General features: G+C 40.3%; 1 protein-coding gene across 1 annotated transcript in view; it reads left to right on the top strand.

Annotated features, from left to right (window-relative positions):
* sdccag8 (SHH signaling and ciliogenesis regulator sdccag8) overlaps positions 1-20,891 on the top strand; it is a 346,220-nt gene extending 325,329 nt beyond the window's left edge. The window contains exons 17-18 of the mRNA XM_043695478.1: positions 4,716-4,860; positions 18,447-20,891. Coding sequence (XP_043551413.1) covers positions 4,716-4,860; positions 18,447-18,533 — 232 coding nt within the window. The 3' untranslated portion in view covers positions 18,534-20,891. The remainder of the gene's footprint in view (positions 1-4,715; positions 4,861-18,446) is intronic.
* Positions 20,892-21,244: the final 353 nt, after the last annotated feature.

Genomic DNA, 21,244 nt, shown 5'->3' with positions numbered 1-21,244 from the left:
TGGTTACTTTCATAGTTTAGGATTTGGTCTGTGTGTGTGGCTTTCCTGTATACTCTTGTAGTGAATTCTCCGTTCGGTGTTCTCTGTACCATCACGTCTAGGAATGGGAGTTGGCTATCCTTTTCTTCTTCTCTCGTGAATCGGATTCCTGTGAGTGTGGTGTTGATGATCCGGTGTGTTTTTTCTATTTCTGTGTTTTTAATGATTACAAACGTGTCATCAACGTATCTGGCCCAGAGTTTGGGTTGAATTTGTGGTAGGACTGTTTGTTCTAACCTTTGCATAACTGCCTCTGCTATGCGTCCCAAGATTGGTGATCCCATGGGTGTTCCATTGATTTGTTCGTATATCTGGTTGTTGAATGTGAAGTGTGTTGTGAGGCACAAGTCCAGTAGTTTAAATATGCCGTCTTTGTTGATAGGTTCAGCGTCCTGTTTTCTGTTCTGTATGTCCAGTAGGTTGGCTATTGTTTCTCTGGCTAGGGATTTGTCAATCGAAGTGAACAGTGCCGTCACGTCGAATGATATCATGGTTTCTTCTTTGTCTACGTGTATATTTCTGATGATGTCCAAGAATTCCTGTGTTGATTTGTATAGTGTGTTTGGATCCGCTTACCAGGTGTTTCAGTTTCTGTTGTAGTTCTTTGGCCAGTTTGTATGATGGTGTCCCTGGTAGTGATACTATGGATCTGAGTGGGATGTCAGGTTTGTGTACTTTAGGTAATCCATAGAATCTGGGGGTGTTGTTGCTTTCCGGTTTCATTCTTTGTAGGTCAGCTCTGGTTATCTGTCCGTTTTTTTGTAGATTCCTTAGTGTGTTATTTATCCTATTGGTGAGCTGTGGGGTGGGGTCAAACTCCCTCTTTTGGTAGGTGTTGGTATCTTCAAGTAGTTGTTGTGCTTTTTGGATGTAATCAGATTTATCTAGGATGACCGTCATTCTGCCTTTATCTGCTGGTAGTATGATTATGTTCTTATAGTTTCTTAGTGATTTCAGTGCTTCCCTGTCCTTGGTGTTGAGGTTATGTGTTTGTCTTCGCAAAAATCTTCGCACAAACTTTGAATATTATTGCTGGACTGTCAACCCAGATACCCAAATAATGTCTGGGGATGAGTTTGAATCCTATCACAGCAGATGGTGAGATTTGAATTCAGTAAAAATATGTGACATTAGGAGTCTACTGATGACCATAAATCCATTGGCGATTGTCGGAAAAACCCATCTGGTTCACCAATGTTCTTTAGGGAAGGAAACTGCCATCCTTACCTGGTCTGGCCTACATGTGACTTCAGACCGACAGCAATGTGGTTGACTATTAACTATTCTCATCTTATAGGCATGATAACATTGGTTGCTTTAGCAAGGAATTTAAGTCTCTGAGAGTGGCTGTTGAAGATTAAGGATGGGTAATAAATGTTGCCTAGCCAGCAACGCCTTAATCCCGTGAGTGAATAAAGGAAAATAACAGAATGAGGGTCATGGACTAACTAATTGGAAAAAGTGTTCCTGTAAGTTACTTGAAGGCTTATTTTTCAAGGATTGCTACAAAGGGAAGTGTTTTGGAAGTGGATAGGGAGACCTAGGTGGTGAAGAATACAGGATGGAGAGGGCCCATTTTGTGATAGTAACCATGGAACAGGGCAATCTCAATTCTGTCCTGAGCCCGTGTCCCTAAATGTACAAACAGTGTCAGTTTAGACTGTAATCTGGGGTATGAATATTAACCAATATCCCATCCCTTAAGACTGCCATTGTGTCATAGCCACAATCTCAGTTGGCATCAACTAAGGAGTTAAAATTGAGATCATTCTCATCAGTGCAAATTCACTTTCTAAGTTCTCTTGAGCTTTCAGGTGTTGAATGGCCTCTTCCTGTTTCTATCTTCCTAATCATTGCCATTTTAAGTCGAATGCACAATATATACCCTATGAATCTCATCTTATAGGCATGATAACATTGGTTGCTTTAGCAAGGAATTTAAGTCTCTGAGAGTGGCTGTTGAAGATTGTCAGCAAAGTGGTCTACTGTTCCAGTCACGACAGCTCACATTTTAAAACAATTCTTTGAATGTGACACGAACATTTTGAGAATAGTTGTAAAGTAGCCTCCTGTGATTAGTTCATTGAATAAATAATAGACTCAAAGAATTACTTGCATTTTTTTAATAGTCAAAAAGAAACACATGCAGATAGTAGAACTCAGCCAGCTGAGTCCTGATAAATGTGTAAGTAATTTGCCAAGGAATGTTATGCTTTAATTAGGATTTCTTACAGATTGCTTGTGCAAAATAACCAATTTATACTGAAATCCATCTAATGATGCTTTCTGCAAGTGAAGCTAAATTAAACAGCACAAAACACCAGTTTTCTAACATATTCGTGTCTTGATGTGAAACTGGAAAATGGATTGACGATAATTAGAGTTGAACAGTGAAAGCATGAATAAGGAAGCAAAACATCATTCCTGCATGAAATTCAACTTTTTCCTGCTATATCTGGGTTAGAGTTCTTTCAAAAGGAATAAATAGCAAGTGATTTTGGTAAATTAGAATTGCAAGTTTATGTAGGCAGTTGTTTAGTGGATGACAGCTGAGCTACTCATGAAAATTATGGTCTTCCTTCATTCTTGGAATCAGCCACACATTCTAGGATGAGTCCAGGAATAATAGGGTCCATTGGGTGTGACCTTTTAATATCTTTGGTTTTTGAAGCATGGCAGCATTCTCGTGTGGTCATTTCATCAGTCATGACACCAAGAAGAATGCGAGTTCCAGAAAAGGGGAAAAAATAGGAAGCCAGACCGTCTGATCATGGAATCCCTGCATTGTGGAAACAGGCCCAACAAGTCCACACTGACTGTCAAAAGAGTATCCCACCCAAACCCATTTCCCTGCCCTATTACTCATATTCATCCCTGTCTAATGCACCTAACCTACACATCCCTGAACGCTATGGACAATTTAGCATGGCTAATTCACCTAGCCTGTACATCTTTGGAATGTGGGAGGAAACCAGAGGACCCAGAGGGAACCCATACAAACACAGGGAGAATGTCCAAACTCCACACAAACAGTCACCTGAGGCTGGAATTGAACCCGGGTCTCTGGTGCTGTGAGGCAGCAGTGATAACTACTAAACCACCATGATACTCAAATTCAACTTCCAGCAAGCTGATAAGATACAGAACATCAAAAGTCACAGGAGCAATGCATTGAAGCTACCCATCTATCTCAGTCACCACAAGAAAAAAATGTGATAATAGTATTATCCATGTTCAGAATCAACTTGAGTTAGTATCCTAAATGTTCCTGTTATTACACATGCATTAAGCATTGCAAACCAATATATTGACTGGGCCAAATATGTTTGCACATTATACGATAAAGGTTCTCTGCACCTAATAGGGAGAAACTTCAACAACAAAGTACATAATCCAGAGGCAGCAGTTTGCAGATTTTACCTTCCTGTGTCAGTTTTACTATAAACACAGGACCTAAATGTGGGTTACACACCTCCTGAAAGGATGACTTGAGTTTTAATCTGTAGCTAATAAATGTAGAAAGGTGGACTTAATAGAATTAAAATGGCAAAAAGAAGTACATTAATTAACTAATGAGTTAGCCTGAAGTATAGCCATGGTCAAAGAATATTTAAGGGAATGCACAAGAGGTACCTGGCCAATTTAACTTGATCTTGAACTCATTTAAGGTAAAAACTGTTGTAGTATTATTTACTATTATGATAGCTGTATCATCTGGTTTCCTTTGAGAGAGTTTGAACCTGGAACATTGATGTTTGTATTTGGCGGATGCTGATTGTCATTGAACAGCTACAATCAAATTGGTTTGTCAGTAAAATTAGCACAAATTTTAGCTTTAAAAAATGCTTAGTAATAAATGAAAAATGGTGCAGAATTGAATACTCTTGAATTTGAAGTCCATAAGGAGGACACTCTGATTTTTAGGGAATGTGGGTCAAGTCTGAACCTTTAGAGACAGTAGCTATTTCTGAAAGGAAATCAAAGAATATAGTCAAAGTCTTTAACTACAAACATTCCTATTCTATGTGCTTTGTAGCTATTAGCTAGACATCTCCATATTGATATTTTTAAGCCAAACTGAAGAGCTCTCTGTACTAACTCTGTTCAAAGCCTCTTTGATCATTGATTCTACAGACTCAGTTTATAGCTCCAAAGAGTGGCATATCTGGCTCAAATGCACAGACAGTGTAAGGATTCTTGCAGATCTGAGCACCACTTTTGTCAGGGCTGCACGTGCCTGTGGCTGTGGTACACTCTAACCAGTTCTGCTGAATTTATGCAGTCGCTATCTATTTCTCCCTCTCTTTCGAATAGATACTGTCATGTACAGCATTTTGTTCAAGGAGCATGGACTGCAGTGTCCTTTGTGCAGGCATCTGAAATCTAGTAAGGTTGCAGCCCTGTAAGGATTACAGACCACTTTTGACTGTTTGATAGAAGGGTGAACTAATGCCATGTTACATTGGACTGACCATAGAAACAGGATTAGCTAGATATCACTGATATCAAAGAGTTCTATTGTGCCTGATGTCAAAACTCCTCATGCTTTGTTGTACTTGAGATGGTTGAATTCATTTGGTAAAAATATCAAAATTAGTTTAAATAGAGACCAGCAGACATTATAACGGAGCAGAGAATTTATCCTGAAGTGTCATCTGTCGTTTATGTCTTTGCAGACTGCAACAGTTGGATCAGCACAGTCAGGCCAGTGCACAGCAGGTGATGGAACTACTGCAAAGGCAGAATGAGCTGTTAAAGGAGAGACAAGCCCTGTTGGAAAAGGTGCAGTGCCTGAAATCATCAGGAAATGTCACAGGCAAAGTAGGATTCGTCTGTTATCTATACCACATTAATCTGAAACTACTTGATTAAAGATACTGCAGTCAGTGACCATTTCTGCATATTAGTTGCATGTTGACAGTAGCCTCATGTAACTTAATTGTATAGTGAAATCCATGCAAATGTGAATACTCCAACATACCTTATTGAAGACAGAAATATCACAAAGTGATGCCTGGCTATTGACAGGGAGCTCAGATAGGGAAGGGTTTGGGAGGATGTCCATTGAGAGGGAAGATGGCAGTGTATTAAAAACAGAAAGTGCTGGAGAAACTCAACAAGTCAGGCACCATCTGTGAAGAGTGAAACAGAGTTAATGTTTTGAGTCAAATATGACTTTGTAGCACAAAATTTAAACATTGCTTAAGGAAACTAGGGGTTGAAGCTTTTGCCATGTGCTCAACAGAATAGGTGCACAAAATAGATCTGAATAAAGAGACACCAAACTATATAGAATGAGAAAAGGGTGCTGTTTGGTTGGACCATAGTTGGCATGGTCGAACAGTTAACCATTAATCTTAATCTACACTCAAATACTTTGAAACAGAACTTCAGATGAACACCCCTTTCTTGATATATGTGTGGAAAAGTCAGAAAATTGATTCTTAACTAATATCAATTGAAAGTGTACATTCGCTGGTCATTATACATGTTGGGATTCATACAATTCCATACTCTACAAGATGAATCTTATTGGAAATCTTGTGAATAGGCCCAAGCCAACTCTGCATTGTATAAGCTTAACGATGAGCAATGTTCCCTCTAACTTTACTTGCAGCTGCATATTCATCCAAAATCCATGCTTAGCAACAGCTTTTGGAAATGGAAGCCATCTGTCAGCACGCCAATTGACATGCATGAATCTTCTCTAATTAAATATATGGAGGATACATTGATAAAATCATCACTTATTGTATATCACAAAAGCTCATGAAAGGGCCTAAGTTCACCAATATTAGCTATGCCTGTCTCCTTCAAATTACCCTCAGAGGGGCAAGATGTCTCTAAAATCAGAACAACACATGTTGCTAGCTGTCTCGCTCTGCTCCTATGCTGTAAATCCATGAGTGGATTTTTCCTGTAACACAATGCTGCCATCAAGCCAAAAAGATATATTGTTTGTTACCCAAATGATTAAAGTGATATGAGTGTTAGTGTCAGTGTGATTCCAGCTTATGTAGGCTGTGTCCCATTGACCATTTGCAACTGGTCCCATGCAACTTGTTCTCCAATAGCCCTGTGCTGGAAGCCTGAAAATAGTAAATCCATTGTTAGATCTGTGTGTGGAAATCATTTGTTAAGAGTTAGACAAGGAGCCGTTTAAGATCATCAACTGAGCCTGCAAGATGATACATTTGCACATGCTAGAAGCTACATACATGAATACTCAAGCAAAATGAATTTGTACAGACATACATTGCACCTTTTTCAAAAGGATCACGGAGACAGTCAATCTGTGCTGCTTTCCTGTGGCATTGCCCTGACCAATCACAATCTATCTACCTGGTCTGAGAATGAAGATTGACTGTTCTTGCCACAGTTCCATGCCAATGATGGTGCAACCAATCAGCACCTTCTTCTCATTTCTGCATTAAATGGTGTTTCTCTTTCTTAAGTCTGTTTTGTATGTCCTGGTTCTGAAGAGTGCAAAATTAAAACCTTATCTTCAAAACTCCTTTTAATAATGATGTGATATCTTTGGAACTCAATAGGACTGAAAAATTATGGCTTTTATGCTGTTGACAAAGTGGAGGGGAGAGGAGCAAGTGGAACACATGGTGAGGGTGCCCAGAGCAAAAGGCAAGAGATTGCTAATGATAGTAGAGGAGATATACAGATTCCAAATGCATGCTAATGGTCATGGGGAATAGTTTGTTGAGGCAAACCCATGCAAACTAGAGAAGGGAGAGAGATTGTAGTCAAAATACTCATGTTCTGAAGTCGCTGAACTCAATGTTAAGTCCTGAAGGCTGTAAAGTGCCTAAGTGGAAAATAAAGTGCTGTTCCTCTTGCCTTTGTTGTGTTTCGCAGGAATACTGCAGGAGGCCTAAGGCAGAAATGAGAGAAAGATGGTATATTGAAATAGCAAGTTGCTGGAAGGTCAGAGTCATTCCTACTGAAAAAGCAGAGGTGTTCTGCAAAGTGCTCACCAATAGTTTGGTGAACCAATGGTGCATTTGGTGTCATTAATATAGAGGAAACTGCATTGTGAGCACTAAATACAGTGAGCTAGATTGAAAGCAGTCTAAACAAGCTGCTTCATTTGGAAGTCCTTGGATAGTGAGAATAGATGGGATTAAAGGGCAATTGTTACACTTTCTGCAGTTTCATGGGAGAGTGCCATGGATAGATAAGGAAGTGTTAGGAGGAGTAGATAGGAGTATCACAGAGAGAACAGTCCCTGTAGAATGTTGGTAAGGGAGGAGTGGGGAAGATATAATAAAAGAAAGAACTGCAGATGCTGGAAATCTGCAGCTGGAGGAACACCCCAGGTTTGGTGATGGAAATGACAGAGATGATCCTTTGAATGCAGAGGTAGGTTGAGTGGAAAGTGAAGATCAGGAGAACCCTAACGTTGTTCTGGGAGCGGGGGAAGGGTTGACAGCAGAAGTAGAGGAAATGGGTTGCTTTCAGCTGAGGGCACTGCCAACCATGATCAGGTTGAGCTTTTGGCTGAAAAGAAAAAAAAATAAATTGGAGGCACCTTTGGAAGGTGGCATCATTGGAACAGATATGACTGTGATGGTGTCCTCACAGGAAGTGGGTTGTGTGGGATTGTAGTCAAGATCACGGTCAGAGTTGATGGGTTTAGACTGAATATATGGTAAATAGCCTATCACCAGATATGAAGTAGATAAGTCAACAAACTCAAGGGAAAAGTCAAAGATGGACTGGGGAAGTTGAGAAATGGATGGAAATCAGAAGCAAAATGGATTAATTTTTCCAATTCCAGTCGAGGGAGGTAGCAGTACCAATAATATCATGATTGTACTGGAGAAAGTGGATTGTACCCTGAATGGGAGTAGAACAAGGAGTGTTCTCCATACCACACAAAGAGACTGGCATCTCTGGGACACATTTGGGTCCCTATAGTGGTATTATACCTTTGACAGAGAAAGTGTGATGAGTTAAATCTGAAGTTGTTCAAAGCAAGATTAAGCTCAGTGAGTTGAAGGAGGTGAACAGTTGATGGAAACTGTTCAGGCCTCCTTTCAAGGAGGAAGTGGAGAGCCTTCACACCATCATGGTGAGAGATGGACATGAAAAGGGATTGCATGTTCTTGATGAAGAGGAGGCAGTTGGAGTCAGGAAACTGGAAATTGTACTTCAGATGTCAAGCAGGAGACAAATCACAAATATAAGTGAGAAGAGACTGGGTATGGGGAGAAACAGATAAAGTCAATATAGGTAGAAATAAGTTTAATGGGACATTTCCACACATGCTGCCAAACTTGCTGAGTTTCTCCAGGACTTTGTTTTCATTTCAGGTCTCTAGCATGCACAGTATATTGCTTTAGCTGAGAAGTTAGCTTCTCTTGGCCCACAAACAGGGCTGTCTGGTGTTTACATCTTTCCCTGAAGCTGTCCTGGCATCCCAAAACCTGGGATAAATAAATGTCAAATTGGTTTCCTTGCAATTGGTTGACCCCTTGCGTCATCTCATTTAACCTGGGTGTAGGCTAACAAGGGTCAGATAAGAGACTTTTATCTCACCTGCGACTAACCTTTCTGTTTTGGGGGCTTAAAACAACTCCAGTGTTGTATAATAGTTGCATGGAAACTTGTCAGTTTCAGGTTCTATAGCCGACTGACTCCAGAAATCGTACTGCGCTGAGTATTGCGATTAGTAACTGGATGAATCTCTTAGAATGCACTCAATGGTGTGACTAAACACTCTTCATTCCCTTTCTCCAACTCTCAATTTGAAGCCATTGTTAAGATTCAGACTCATCCAGATACTTTCTGTCATCCCTGGGATAATTTTCATAATCATGATTCCACCAGTAAATCTGACATCAGTAACCTGTAATAACAAAACACATGGTGAACAATGAATTCCTTTACTGTTGAGATATGTAGGGAGTATATGTAGGTTGGCAGGGTTATGTTCTTCAACTCTGACTGACAACTAGCATTTAGAGAAGATCATATATCTCAGAGGCAAAGTTACAGTGACTTACTTTGGTGCAATACTAAAATCAAACACTAAATGAGTCCTGTGCTAATAAGACATTTATTTCTGAAAGTTTGGTTTCAATGTGCAATTTTATTCCTAATTGCTAACTACAATAATTTGAAAATCACACAACACCAGGTTATAGTCCAACAGGTTTAATTGGAAGCACACTAGTTTTCGGAGCGACACTCCTTCATCAGGTGATTGAAGGAAAGCTAGTGTGCTTCCAATTAAACCTGTTGGACTATAACCTGGTGTTGCGTGATTTTTAACTTTGTACACCCCAGTCTAACACTGGCATCTCCGAATCATGACTACAATAATTTGGATTTGCCTGAAAGTGCTAAAACAGATCCCATGCAAATTTACTACTCAAACGATCATTAAAAGTAATTTCCATGAACCAGTATGTTTGTGCTCCACTCATCCAGTTCTACTGAATTGGAGTGTTCTGGTTGATTCACGGTGACATAGTGCAGGATAGTTTAGGAACTGAGGGAGGGCCATTCAGATCCATGGGATTGGTACGGGAGGTCCTAATGGGGGTAGGAGGAGAGATGTTCTTTATCTACAGCAGGGAAGGCATTCACCTCACTGTTCTGTCTGTCTATTCTCTATAGCTTCGTCCTGTTCTGCCTGGTTTTGTTGCCTCGTGCTGCAGACCAAGGGGAAACTCATCAAGACACAATATCCTTTCTCTTAGTGACTGCTATAGTGTCAAGCAGGGTTTAGTAGCACCACACTTGCTATTTTGATTTGAATTGAATTGGATTAGGTTTATTGTCACATGTAGATTAGATTAGATTCCCTACAGTGTGGAAACAGGCCATTTGGCCCAACAAGTCCACACCGATCCTCCAAAGAGTAACCTACCCAGACCCATTCCCCTACCTTGTATTTACCCCTGATTAACATACCTAACACTATGGACAATTTAGCACGGGCAATTCACCTGACCTGCATATCTTTGGACTGTGGAAGGAAATGGGAGCACTCAGAGGAAACACATGCAGACACGGGGAGAATGTGCAAACTCCACACAGACAGTCACCCAAGGTGAGGATCGAACCCAGGTCCCTGGCGCAGTGAGGCAACAGTGCTAACCACTGAGCCACCGTGTCCCCCTCCCCCCAACTATGCAGGAGAACAGTGAAATGTGGACAATGTTGCCACACAAGGTGCCATCTTAGGAGCAAAATACCTAGGTACAAATCTTAGGTACAGGAATAGATTAGGTACAAAAAGAGAGAAATGAAGAAAAAAGCTAAAGGTGCTACATTACAGTTCTTCAGAGTATAAATTAAGAAGATAAAGAAATAAAGTTAAAAGATAAATGTTTCAGTCCTTCTATAACCTGCAGCTTCGCTATGCTGTAGACGTCCCATATCTGGTCTCTTTCTCTCTCACTCCCCACACTGCTGAGCTTGAGATCTGTGACAGTCTGCCGGCCATTCCACTCCAGCTCAACGATTGCTGGCTGGTTCACTCCTCTCAGGACCACTGACTGCTGACCGTCCCGCTCTGTGCAGACCCACTCACCGCTGACCGTCCCGCACTGTGCAGGCCCACTCACTGCTGACCGTCCTGCTCTGTGCAGGCCCACTGACCACTGACCATCCCACTCTGTGCAGGCCCACTGACCACTGACCATCCAACTCTGTGCAGGCCCACTGACCCCCAGCCGTCCTACTGTGTGCAGACCCACTGACCACTGACCGTCCCGCTCTGTGCAGGCCCACTCACCACTGACCATCCCACACTGTACAGGCCTAATGACCGTCCCGCTCTGTACAGGCCCACTGACCGCTGACCATCCCACTCTGTGCAGGCCCATTGACCGCTGACCGTCCCGCTCTGTGCAGGCCCACTGACTGCTGACCATCCCGTTCCGTGCAGGCCCACTGACCGTCCCGCTCTGTGCTGGCCCACTGACCACTCACTGTCCCGCTCTGTGCAGGCCTACTGACCACTCACTGTCCCGCTTTGTGCAGGCCCACTGACCATCCCGCTCTGTATAGGCCCACTGACCACTGACCGTCCCACTCTGTACAAGCCCACTGACTATTGACCGTCCCGCTCTGTACAGGCCTGCTGACTATCCCGCTCTGTGCAAGCCACTGACCGCTGACTATCCTGCTCTGTACAGGCCCACTGACCACTGACTGTCCCGCTCTGTGCAGGCCCACTGACCATCCCGCTCTGTGCAGGCCCACTGACCATCCCGCTCTGTGCAGGCCCACTGACCGCTGACCATCCTGCTCTGTACTAGCCCGCTGACCACTGACCGTCCTGCTCTATACAGGCCCACTGATCACTCACCGCCTTACTCTGTGCAGGCCCACTGACCACTGGCTATCCTGCTCTGTGCAGGCGCACTGACTACTGACTGACCCACTCTTTACAGGCCCACTGACCACTGGCTGTTCCGCTCTGTGCTGGCCCACTGACCGCTGACCTTCCCACTCTTGTGCAGGCCCACTGACCTTCCCACTGTGCAGGCCCACTGACCGCTGACCTTCCCACTCTGTGCAGGCCCACTGACCGCTGACTTTCCCACTCTGTGCAGGCCCACTGACCGCTGACCTTCCCAATCTGTGCAGGCCCACTGACCACTGACCTTCCCACTATGAAGGACCACTACTTGGATTTTAGAAGGATGAGGGGGTGGGAATCTCATTAAACTTATAGGCCTGCATAGAGTAAACATGGACATGTTTCCACCAGTAGAAGAGTCTTTGACCTGAGGAAAAGGCCTCAGAGAGAAGGGACAACCATTTAGAACTGAGATAAGGAGAAATTTCTTCAGCCAGAGTGTGGGTAATCTAGGGAATTCATTGCCGTAGAGGGCTGAAGAAGCCACGTCATTGAGTGTCTTTAAGACAGCGATAGATAGGTTCTTGATTGGTGAGGGAATCAAAGGTTATAGAGAGAAGGCAGGAGAATGAGCTTGAGAAACATATCAGCCATGATCAAATGATGGAGCAGACCCGATGGGCTGAATGGCCTAATTCTGCTCCTATATCTTATGGTCTTTATTTGAATGAGATTGACTGCTCATTGATTACCCTAATAATTCTTTAGCAGCTGGACAAAATAGAAATATTCTGAAAATAAAAATTAAAAATGTGTCAATATTGGTCAAAGCTGACAATCAAAGTGAGTGTTAAAAGCATAAAGTGTTGATTTCCATAGCCTATGTTTTTTTTCATCTCTGTAGTATAAAGCAACACTATCACTGTGTGTCATTTTCACCCCTCCCAATAGAGCAGCAGTACAGATAATGCTTGCCATTTGGAGTACTTGTTGAGTAATTTGCATAAGGAAGGGTCAATCATTTACTTTGAAGTGTGCACATTTACTCCCTTTCGCAGAAGCAGACTGCTTCCAGCTCCCATAGAAAGATGAATTTTCGCCAGATACTGAACTGAGATTGTCACAAATTTCTATCAGAATACAAAATTACAGATTCCTAAGATCCAAAGGAGGACAGACCCTGAACGGACACATCTCTTTTTGTTGGGAGTGCTCTGTCTAGGGGAATCCTCAGTTTAACAGTCAGATGATGCAATTATGATCCCAGTCTCCTGCTCCTTGATGTAGCCACATAAATACACTGCAGGACGAGGCACGTGGCAGCAGTAACTAGCCATCTGCCTTCAGGTTAACTAAGTTTCTTCTCCATTTAGTTAAAGGTATAGTATGACTTGCCTTGAACTCTTCACCCACTGCAGTCCCCAGTTTAATGTTATCACACTGCATGCATCACTATATAACTAAGCTTAAGAAGGGTTTAACTTTGGGGCAAAGGAGTAAGCTAATTTTCTGTGAATATTGACCCCAATCATTTCATTACTTAAAAGCAACACTTCTGAGCTTGAGACTGTGCAAGGCATTTTTCACCAACATTCACCACTTGTATGAATTCCAGTGCTTAATAGTTTGGATATAGAGCAATGTTTAATACAGGTAAAACAACTTTCCTTCAACAGTATTGAAAGTTTCTGGGTTAACACCAGTTTGTCATTCTAGAAGTAGTTTAACAATCTGGATTTAAATATGTCAAGCATAGGACTGTGCTTAAAAACTTTCACATAGCAGAAATTGAGATATCACAGTTGTATTTGGCTTGAAGTAAATTTACTTATAAGCTGTGAAGATGTGTCCTTTCAACTATATCCCTCAAATCCTTATTAATCCATAATAGATTAATATTTTAAAGGAACAGGAATGTACTCACTGTAAGTGAGTACATTGTGATGGCAAATAGCAGATTTAGTTTCAGAAAGGGACAATCAGTGTTTTTTTTAATGATATTTAATGCCAGTACAAATGAGAGGCTCTGATTAGACCAACAGATTCTGAGTGGTAAAGCCAGATTCTTAAGTCTGCCTGGCTGATGAAGTACCAAGCAAATATTATATCTGCACTTTAATTTTAGAGTATGTTTATCATTTTCCTACTTGACATTTTGATAGCTGAACATTTGAGAGGTTGTATAGAGTGCCATTTCATCTCTCAGTAGTAAATGTACAGACTATTTCATTTGAAATAATTTAATTAAAATTATTGTATAATTAAATTGTTAGGTGTTTAATCCAAATTTTTTTTAAAAAGTAGACTGTACTTGGATAAAATGTACTTTGAGATTCTTATACAAGATGATACATTTGAGACTGAACTATGAGGGTCAGAGTGTGAGTTTGTGTTTCTATTACCAAGATATTAATGACATAGGTTAAGTGTGGAGGGCCAGGGATCCTACAGAGGTAGGTTTCTGGTCAAAGATTTTATTAAAGTATTGCTAATGTGACCAAACATTTAAAAGCTATTAGGTTTTGAACTCAAAACCAGGTAATAGAAAAATAAATGGCAGGTTGTTTGTCAAGCTGCAAGATTAACTCTGTACTGTCCTCTTAAAATTAGATATGAACTGAATGCTGGTAGTGTCATCTGTTTTACAGAACATGAACTGAATGACTTTTTTTTCTTTCCTTCATTTATTTCTCTTTCTCACCTGTTCAAAAAGGAATCCAAACTTTGAAAGAAACCAGGAATACACAACAAATCAGTCAACATTCACACAGAAAGATACAGGTTAATGTTCTTTTTTATTTCATTCTTCTCTTCATTCACTTACATTTAATGCAAACATTTTAAGAAGTTCTTTTTCGGTAAAAATTTGCTCTTGCAGACAACTTTTTTTTTTGTCCAGCTACATATGACAGAAGTATTGAAAGATTATATGAAGACTTTTTCCCAGAATATTTTCCACTTTTGCAAGTTATCTTAAACATGGCATCTGAATCATCTTTAATATCCCTTCCTTCATGTGGACACGAGTCCTTGCTTCCAATCACTGGATTCCTGATGACCTGCAGCTTGATATCCCGTAGTGAGATTGCATCAAAGTTGTCAGTCAGAAGTGCAACTGCCAAAAATCATCCCATTTTCCATGCCATGTTTATTGTCTATTCAGAGTAAACTTCTGTCTATTTTAGGATCCTTTGAGGAACAGTTATTTTCAGTGAGTCAGCTAGTAGGAAGAAACTAAGATGTGGGTCAAGAGAACTAGTTTGTGACATTGACATACAAGGTGGTGTTCCTACAAAGACTCTACAAGGGTGTTCCGTGTGTAATCTGGCAATTTAAGACCCATAATATCAGCCCAACGGAAGGTCATGATCTAGAAAGGGGAAGTGTTTGGTAGCAATTGTCTAGGATTAAGGTTGCATTTTATACGATTGCACTCATGAGTATCTTTGGATTCTCTACTTGCTTCTTAAAAGAGAAATTGTTGTGACCAATGTCAAAGGTGGTACTGTCTCAGTTTCCCAAGGCTGCTGCTATAAGTCTTCAGTCAGTGATCTTACAGTCTTCATCTGCTCTTGAAAAAGCAGAAAACTGATTTTAAAAGTGCACAAATATAGAGTCAACAGAAGACATAGCAGCCTTAAGAAGTCAAAAAGTTATAAACAAAAACAAATGTAAACACTCTGTGCTGAGGGACAGTTCACCTTTTTGATCACATTTAGTCAGAATAGAGAAAGATCAAGAAAGTGGTCAAATTTTTGTCAGTGAAATGGTTTTGAGCAGAACAGGATCCACTGTTTGATTTGATTTGAGCAGAACAGTTAGTGTTAAGTGGAAGGAAGTCAACAGGAACAATTTTGGGGTGATTTATGGTGTAAACATTCCTATCTGAGGAGGAAAGCTGCATGTTCACAAATTATTGAATTAACTTATATAGTGATAATTATCACCAGGCAGACTTAGTTTTGGACCTTGACACAGTCCAGATGCTGGACAACAATGCTTTTTTCTGATTTCTCAGATTAAGTCACCTCATTCCACTGCAAATTCTGTCAATTCTACTCCAGTGTGTTCCGCATACCAAAGGTAACACAACTGCAGTCTTTTTATCCTCGTGCTAAAACTACCTTCTTTTGTCATCATAGGTTTAACTGAGAAAAACAAGCATAAAGAATGTCAAAGCCAATATAAGATTTTAAGATAGTAAATTGAATGTGTGGCCCGTAATATGTTAGAAGGCATGGGCCCTGTTGATGTCCTGGCCAAGCACATGTACAAGAATGGCTCCTAGCTGCAGAAATTGGAGCTCTGGGTTTCAGAGCTCAAGCAACTGCTGGAGTCACCTCAATAAGGCTGAGAGTTATATGGTTAGCATAATCAGAGATGATCCCATTTCAACATAAAGGCCTGGAGGCTGAAAAGGAATAGGTCACTGCCAGGCAATTCAAGAAAAACAAGCAGGTGGTACAGGGGTCCACAGGGGGCCCACTTACAAGTCATCTTTGCCTTTTTGAGGATTCTGGTCCCTCAAGAGAATGCAGTTATGGCCAGGTTTGTGGCACCACAAATGGCTTGGTTGTACAAGAGGCAAGTAAGAAGAAAGGAAAAGCAATAGTAATAGCAATAGCAATATGTTGCTTCCCTGGTGCCAGGTCAAGGATGTCACAGGACAGCTGCAAGACGTTCTTCTGGGGAAGACCAAACAGCCAGAAGTTGTGGTGCAGATTGGTACCATTGTGGTACCAATGACTTGGGTAGGAAGGGAGATGTGGTCTTGAAATCAGAATTTATGGACCTTGGTAGAAAATTGGCAGGATCTCAAATGGAGTCATTTCTGGATTACTCCTAATGCCAAGTGCAAGTGAGTACTGAAATAGAAGGATAAGGCAGATACTATATGGCTGGATGATGGAGGAGGGAGGGCTTTAGTTTTCCAGGACACTGGCTAGCTCCAGGGAAAATGGAAGAAACCAGGTAGTGAAGCGTGGTGGAGGTAGGTTTAGGGTAAAGGAAGGCAAATAGCCCTAAGTGATATTGCTTGTTGTAGACCCACTGCCTGCATTGCTTCACCGGACTAAATTACCGCCTTCTGTACCATAATTCTAATTCATCTTCAAAATGTTTTTCAAAACCATATATTTGATGTTTTTAATAGTCTCCTCAAACTGAAAATGTGAAGTGCCTCAACTTGTTTTTCTACATCAAGACGCTATGTAAATGTAACTTGTACTACTTCCCACCTATTCATATATTAGAAAATAGTATATAGATGTAAAATAGCATATAGTTGCCCCTTAAAGCATCAAGCTGGTAATACCTTGCTAACAATATCTTCTGTGACTGTAGCCACAGAATCAATTGCATTGATTAATGAAAAGGAATTAAATTGCTACTTCTATAACAATTACAATTTTTAGGTATTTGGAATTACATTTTAGAATTGACAAAGTCTAATCATGTCCACTTAATATTCAACGGCATTATCATTGCTTGATTCCCAGTAACAACATCTTGCAGGTTACAATTAACTAGGAACAGGACCAGCTATATAAATATTGTGGGTACAAAAGCAATTCAGAGACTTAGAATTATGAAATGAGTAACTCACCTTCTGCAAAACAAGTTATGACTATGATGGAATGTATTCTGTTTGCCTGGATTAAATGGCTCCAATATCAGTGTTCCAGGGCAAAGTTACCCACTTAATCAGCGTCCCTGACCATCATCTTAAACATTCACACTCTGCACAATAACACAGTGGCTATATTGTATATGAGGTGCATGGCAATAACATACAAAGGTTTGTTTGATAGCATCTTAACAAATGCTGGAACTCCCCTCTTTTACAGATCCTAACACTAAGAATAGTCACATCAGATAGACTTCAGTGATTCAAGGTGGCAGTTCACCACCACATTCTTGGGTAACTAAGAAATGGACAACAAATATTAGATTTGCTAGCCTGATCCATATCCAACAAAAGAATAACAAAAGTTGTAAAACTATGTTCTTAATGCTTCTTCAACAAATAGTTGTGTTACTGACTGCAATCTCAGAGTCCATCACATTTTTTAATATCCATCTCAAGAGTGCTGTAATGGTAATTGCAAAATATTAAATCTTGTAGCCAAGTGGAAAAAAAAGGAGAAAAAATCATTGTTAATAGAATGGTAGCAGGAGAAAAAAAAGCCCTTGCTGTTTTTGTGCAGTTTCACCTCATCTGTCTGATGTTACATCTGAAGTGCTCACTACATATGATCAAAAGCAGGAATCATGAAATTAACTGCATGACTCTCACAGTCATCTGGGATCCCAATCACCTGGGATCCATAGAATCATTGGGTGTTTTATTTTAATTTGTACATGCCTGCAGCTCCAATAACTTTCTAACTGCTAGTTAAACCACCTTTCATGGCTCCCCAGTCACGCAAATTATTTTGCTGCTTTACTTATTTTTATCAAACTATCTGTGGAATGTTTTAGCTCATTTTTAATTTAATAGCATATCCTGGAAAATAACACTTTACCAAAATGTCTTACTAGATTGTTTTCTTAAAAACATGGCCCAGCACAGTTTAATGAAGTAAATGAAATGTGACTGTTTCCTCATGTTGTATACCCTATGAAGCAGAGTCCACTTCCTGTTTTGCACAGCTGCACAGTGTGATGCAAACTAAACTGGTCACAGTAAACAAAAGCTGATATTAAACTGGTTTCTTCTTTCCTAGAAACAGGAAGTTCAACAAAATGTATCTGAAAGCAACTTTTGTCACTGTAATATTTCACTTTGAAGACAAGTGACTTAACTAATGAAATTAATTTTAAAGTACAAAGATTACTTATGTGCTACATATTAATTCAAATAATGATGAAAATCAGCAGCATGACAATTTGATTTTCAGAAGGCATCATGCAAGAGACAAAATATGAGGTTTTCATGAAGCACTTGTTTACTGGAGCAGCAATTCTAACCACTAGTGAAATTCTAAGAATCTAACAGATGTGGGAAATGGTGCAGAAATAAAGGCCTATTTGCTGAAAACCAGACCTTAAAATATCCCTTTTCTGTCTGCCTTTTCAGCCTCCTGTTACATCTAAGACCAGAGGACCAACAAATGATCAACTGGATGTCAGTCTGCAAAGTTTTAAAAAATTACATTTTAACTGATTAGTTTTGTACGTATTTTTGATATTATATGAATAAATACAGGTATACTGTGAATTATTATTACTGGTCAAAACTGATCATTTTGTACAGGTGTACCACCACCATGGTAAGGGGTAAAGACCAATAGGTTACAACCTTACTTATTACATTGATTTTCATGTATAAACAAATGTCTGATTACTTGACTTCAGTTTCAGATCAATAAATATGTTCTCAATCTTGGTCAGACTCAACTAGTGGTTCTTCAAATTATAAAAGTTTTTACTTGACTATTATAATGTGAGACAGAAACTTCAATCTGAAGGGAGTAGATTTTGCTGAGTGCATAACAGCAAAAATGAGTAAAAACACTCATCACAAAACTGGCAGCAGAACCCTTTTAAATAGATTTACCCATTGTGTAACAATTAGATGACAGCCTTCTTCAGTATTTGATTTGGTACTGAAAAGATGTTTGTATAAAACAATACCTGTATACATTGTTTGCAACAGTCGTAATTGAAACTCTGCTGAATGAAATTTGTGATATTATTGATTCAAAATACATGTATTTTCCTAAAGCTTTAGAAATATGTGAATATGAAGCCCTATTCTTTTGTATAACCCGATGTAAAACATTGTACTCTGATCAGGAATATTTTAGCCCTTTGTATTTTGCCTTTCCAGATGGAATGTGTGTTTTTGAAGAGCACATGATCAAGAGTCATTTTTTAAAAGAAAGTTTGTCAATCCAGTTTCTTCCTTTTACATGCAGGCATTCTCCAAATTATCTCAATTCAGCTGGGTAAGTATGGAAGCTTTCATTCTGTAAAAATAATGAAATTATTTTCATGATCTTGTTGCATGAAAATTTTACAGATGCATTTATCACCTTGTTTTTCCTTATACAATCATAATTTTAACTCCGATTTTAATTTTTCAAAATTGTTTAGAAAGAGGAATTATGCCAAATGGAGTGACAAATTTGATACCTGACTTCAGAGAACTAGACCAGATTAAGCTATAATATTATAGGTTACATTTTCTGTGGTATATTACTTGAGCAATATAGAATTAAACTATAAAAGCAATTGGAGAAACACAGAGTATTCAGAATCTGAAAGGGATGCTCAACAAACCCTCCAAAACATAGCAGGTGAAGAAAATGTAGTGAGTATGGCTTATAAATATTCAAAAGCATTCAACAAGGTGGTGAATGGAATTAAGGGGCATGTAGTTACATGGATGGGTTGATGTTTAAAAGTCAGAAAAAAAATTGTAGGGCTAAAAGGAAGCTTCTTGGGCTTCCTTTTACCTAAAGAATAGGTAAGTGAATGGCCATGTATCTTAACAGAGGCCCTAGAGGTGTATAGAAAGTGCAGGGGCTACGAAAGAAAGCAATTCAGAGAGCATGACAAAATGCTGGCCAGCAAGATTAGGTTGACATTCTACAAGTATATCAAGGAGTAAGTATTTGGAGGGAAAGAGTAGGGTCCAATAAGGACTAAGGAGGAAATCTAGTGCATGGAACCAAAGGAGTGTTAAATGAGTACTTCACATCTGTTTTTACTTGGGGGCAGGATGCAAGTACAGAATTTGAGATGGTGGTCTGGAGGTTCTTGAGCAGATTGATATAAGAAGCAAGTGGATCTTGGAAATATTGGCAGGTTTAAAAGTGGACAAATGTCCAGCTGATTTGCAGACAAGGCTGCTGTGGGAGATGAGGGAGGAAATAACAGGGACCCTGACCAAAAGTCCTAAATTGTCTCAGAAGAGGTGGCAGAGGATTGCCAGGGAACTAATATGGCTCCGCTTTACAAGAAAGGTGGTAGAGATAGACCAGGAAACTACAAACAAGTGAGTCCCACATCAGTGGTAGAGAACTATCGGAGAAAATACTGAAGCAAAAAATTAATCTCCATTCAGAGACAAGATTTGATCAGAGACAAGATTTGATCAGAGATAGTCAGCATGTCTTTGTCTGATCAGGGTCCTGCCTAACAAATCTGGTTATAATTTGAGGTGGTGATAAAAGGCTGTTTGTGGGTAGAACCCCATGTACAGTGGCATACCACAGGGGTCAGTGCTGCGAACCTTATTGTCTGCTATTCATAAATTATGTGGATGAGAATGTGTGGCTGGAGAATGATATGTTTTTGCATGATAAAGACTGGGTTGGTGACAGTGAAGAGGAAGGTTTTGGTTACACGACAATAAAAACAGATGGGCAGATTATTGGCAGATGGAATTTAATTCTGAAAAATGTGAGGTGAATGGTGGGATACTAGGATACTCAGAAAAATAGAGGGATCATTAGGTGATTATCCACAGATCCTTGAAGGTGAGAGGACTGATTAATAAGATAGTTAAGAAGGCATATGGGATGTTTGCCTTTATCAGGAGAAAATGAGGACTGCAGATGCTGGAGATCAGAGCTGAAAATGTGTTGCTGGAAAAGCGCAGCAGGTCAGGCAGCATCCAAGGAGCAGGAGAATCGACGTTTCGGGCATGAGCCCTTCTTCAGGAATGAGGAAAGTGTGTCCAGCAGGCTAAGATAAAAGGTAGGGAGGCCATCTGGGTGTCTGGCTGACCCAGATGGCCTCCTTCTTCAAAGACCACAATTTCCCCCCAGACGTGATCGACGATGCCTTCCACCGCATCTCCTCCACTTCCCGCTCCTCTGCCCTTGAGCCCCGCCCCTCCAATCGCCACCAGGACAGAACCCCACTGGT

Source organism: Chiloscyllium plagiosum, chromosome 9 (genome assembly GCF_004010195.1).
Source record: "Chiloscyllium plagiosum isolate BGI_BamShark_2017 chromosome 9, ASM401019v2, whole genome shotgun sequence".
NCBI classification, from domain to species: domain Eukaryota; kingdom Metazoa; phylum Chordata; class Chondrichthyes; order Orectolobiformes; family Hemiscylliidae; genus Chiloscyllium; species Chiloscyllium plagiosum.
The sequence above is the reverse complement of the archived record's forward strand: the minus strand, read 5'-3'. Positions and strand labels throughout refer to the sequence as shown.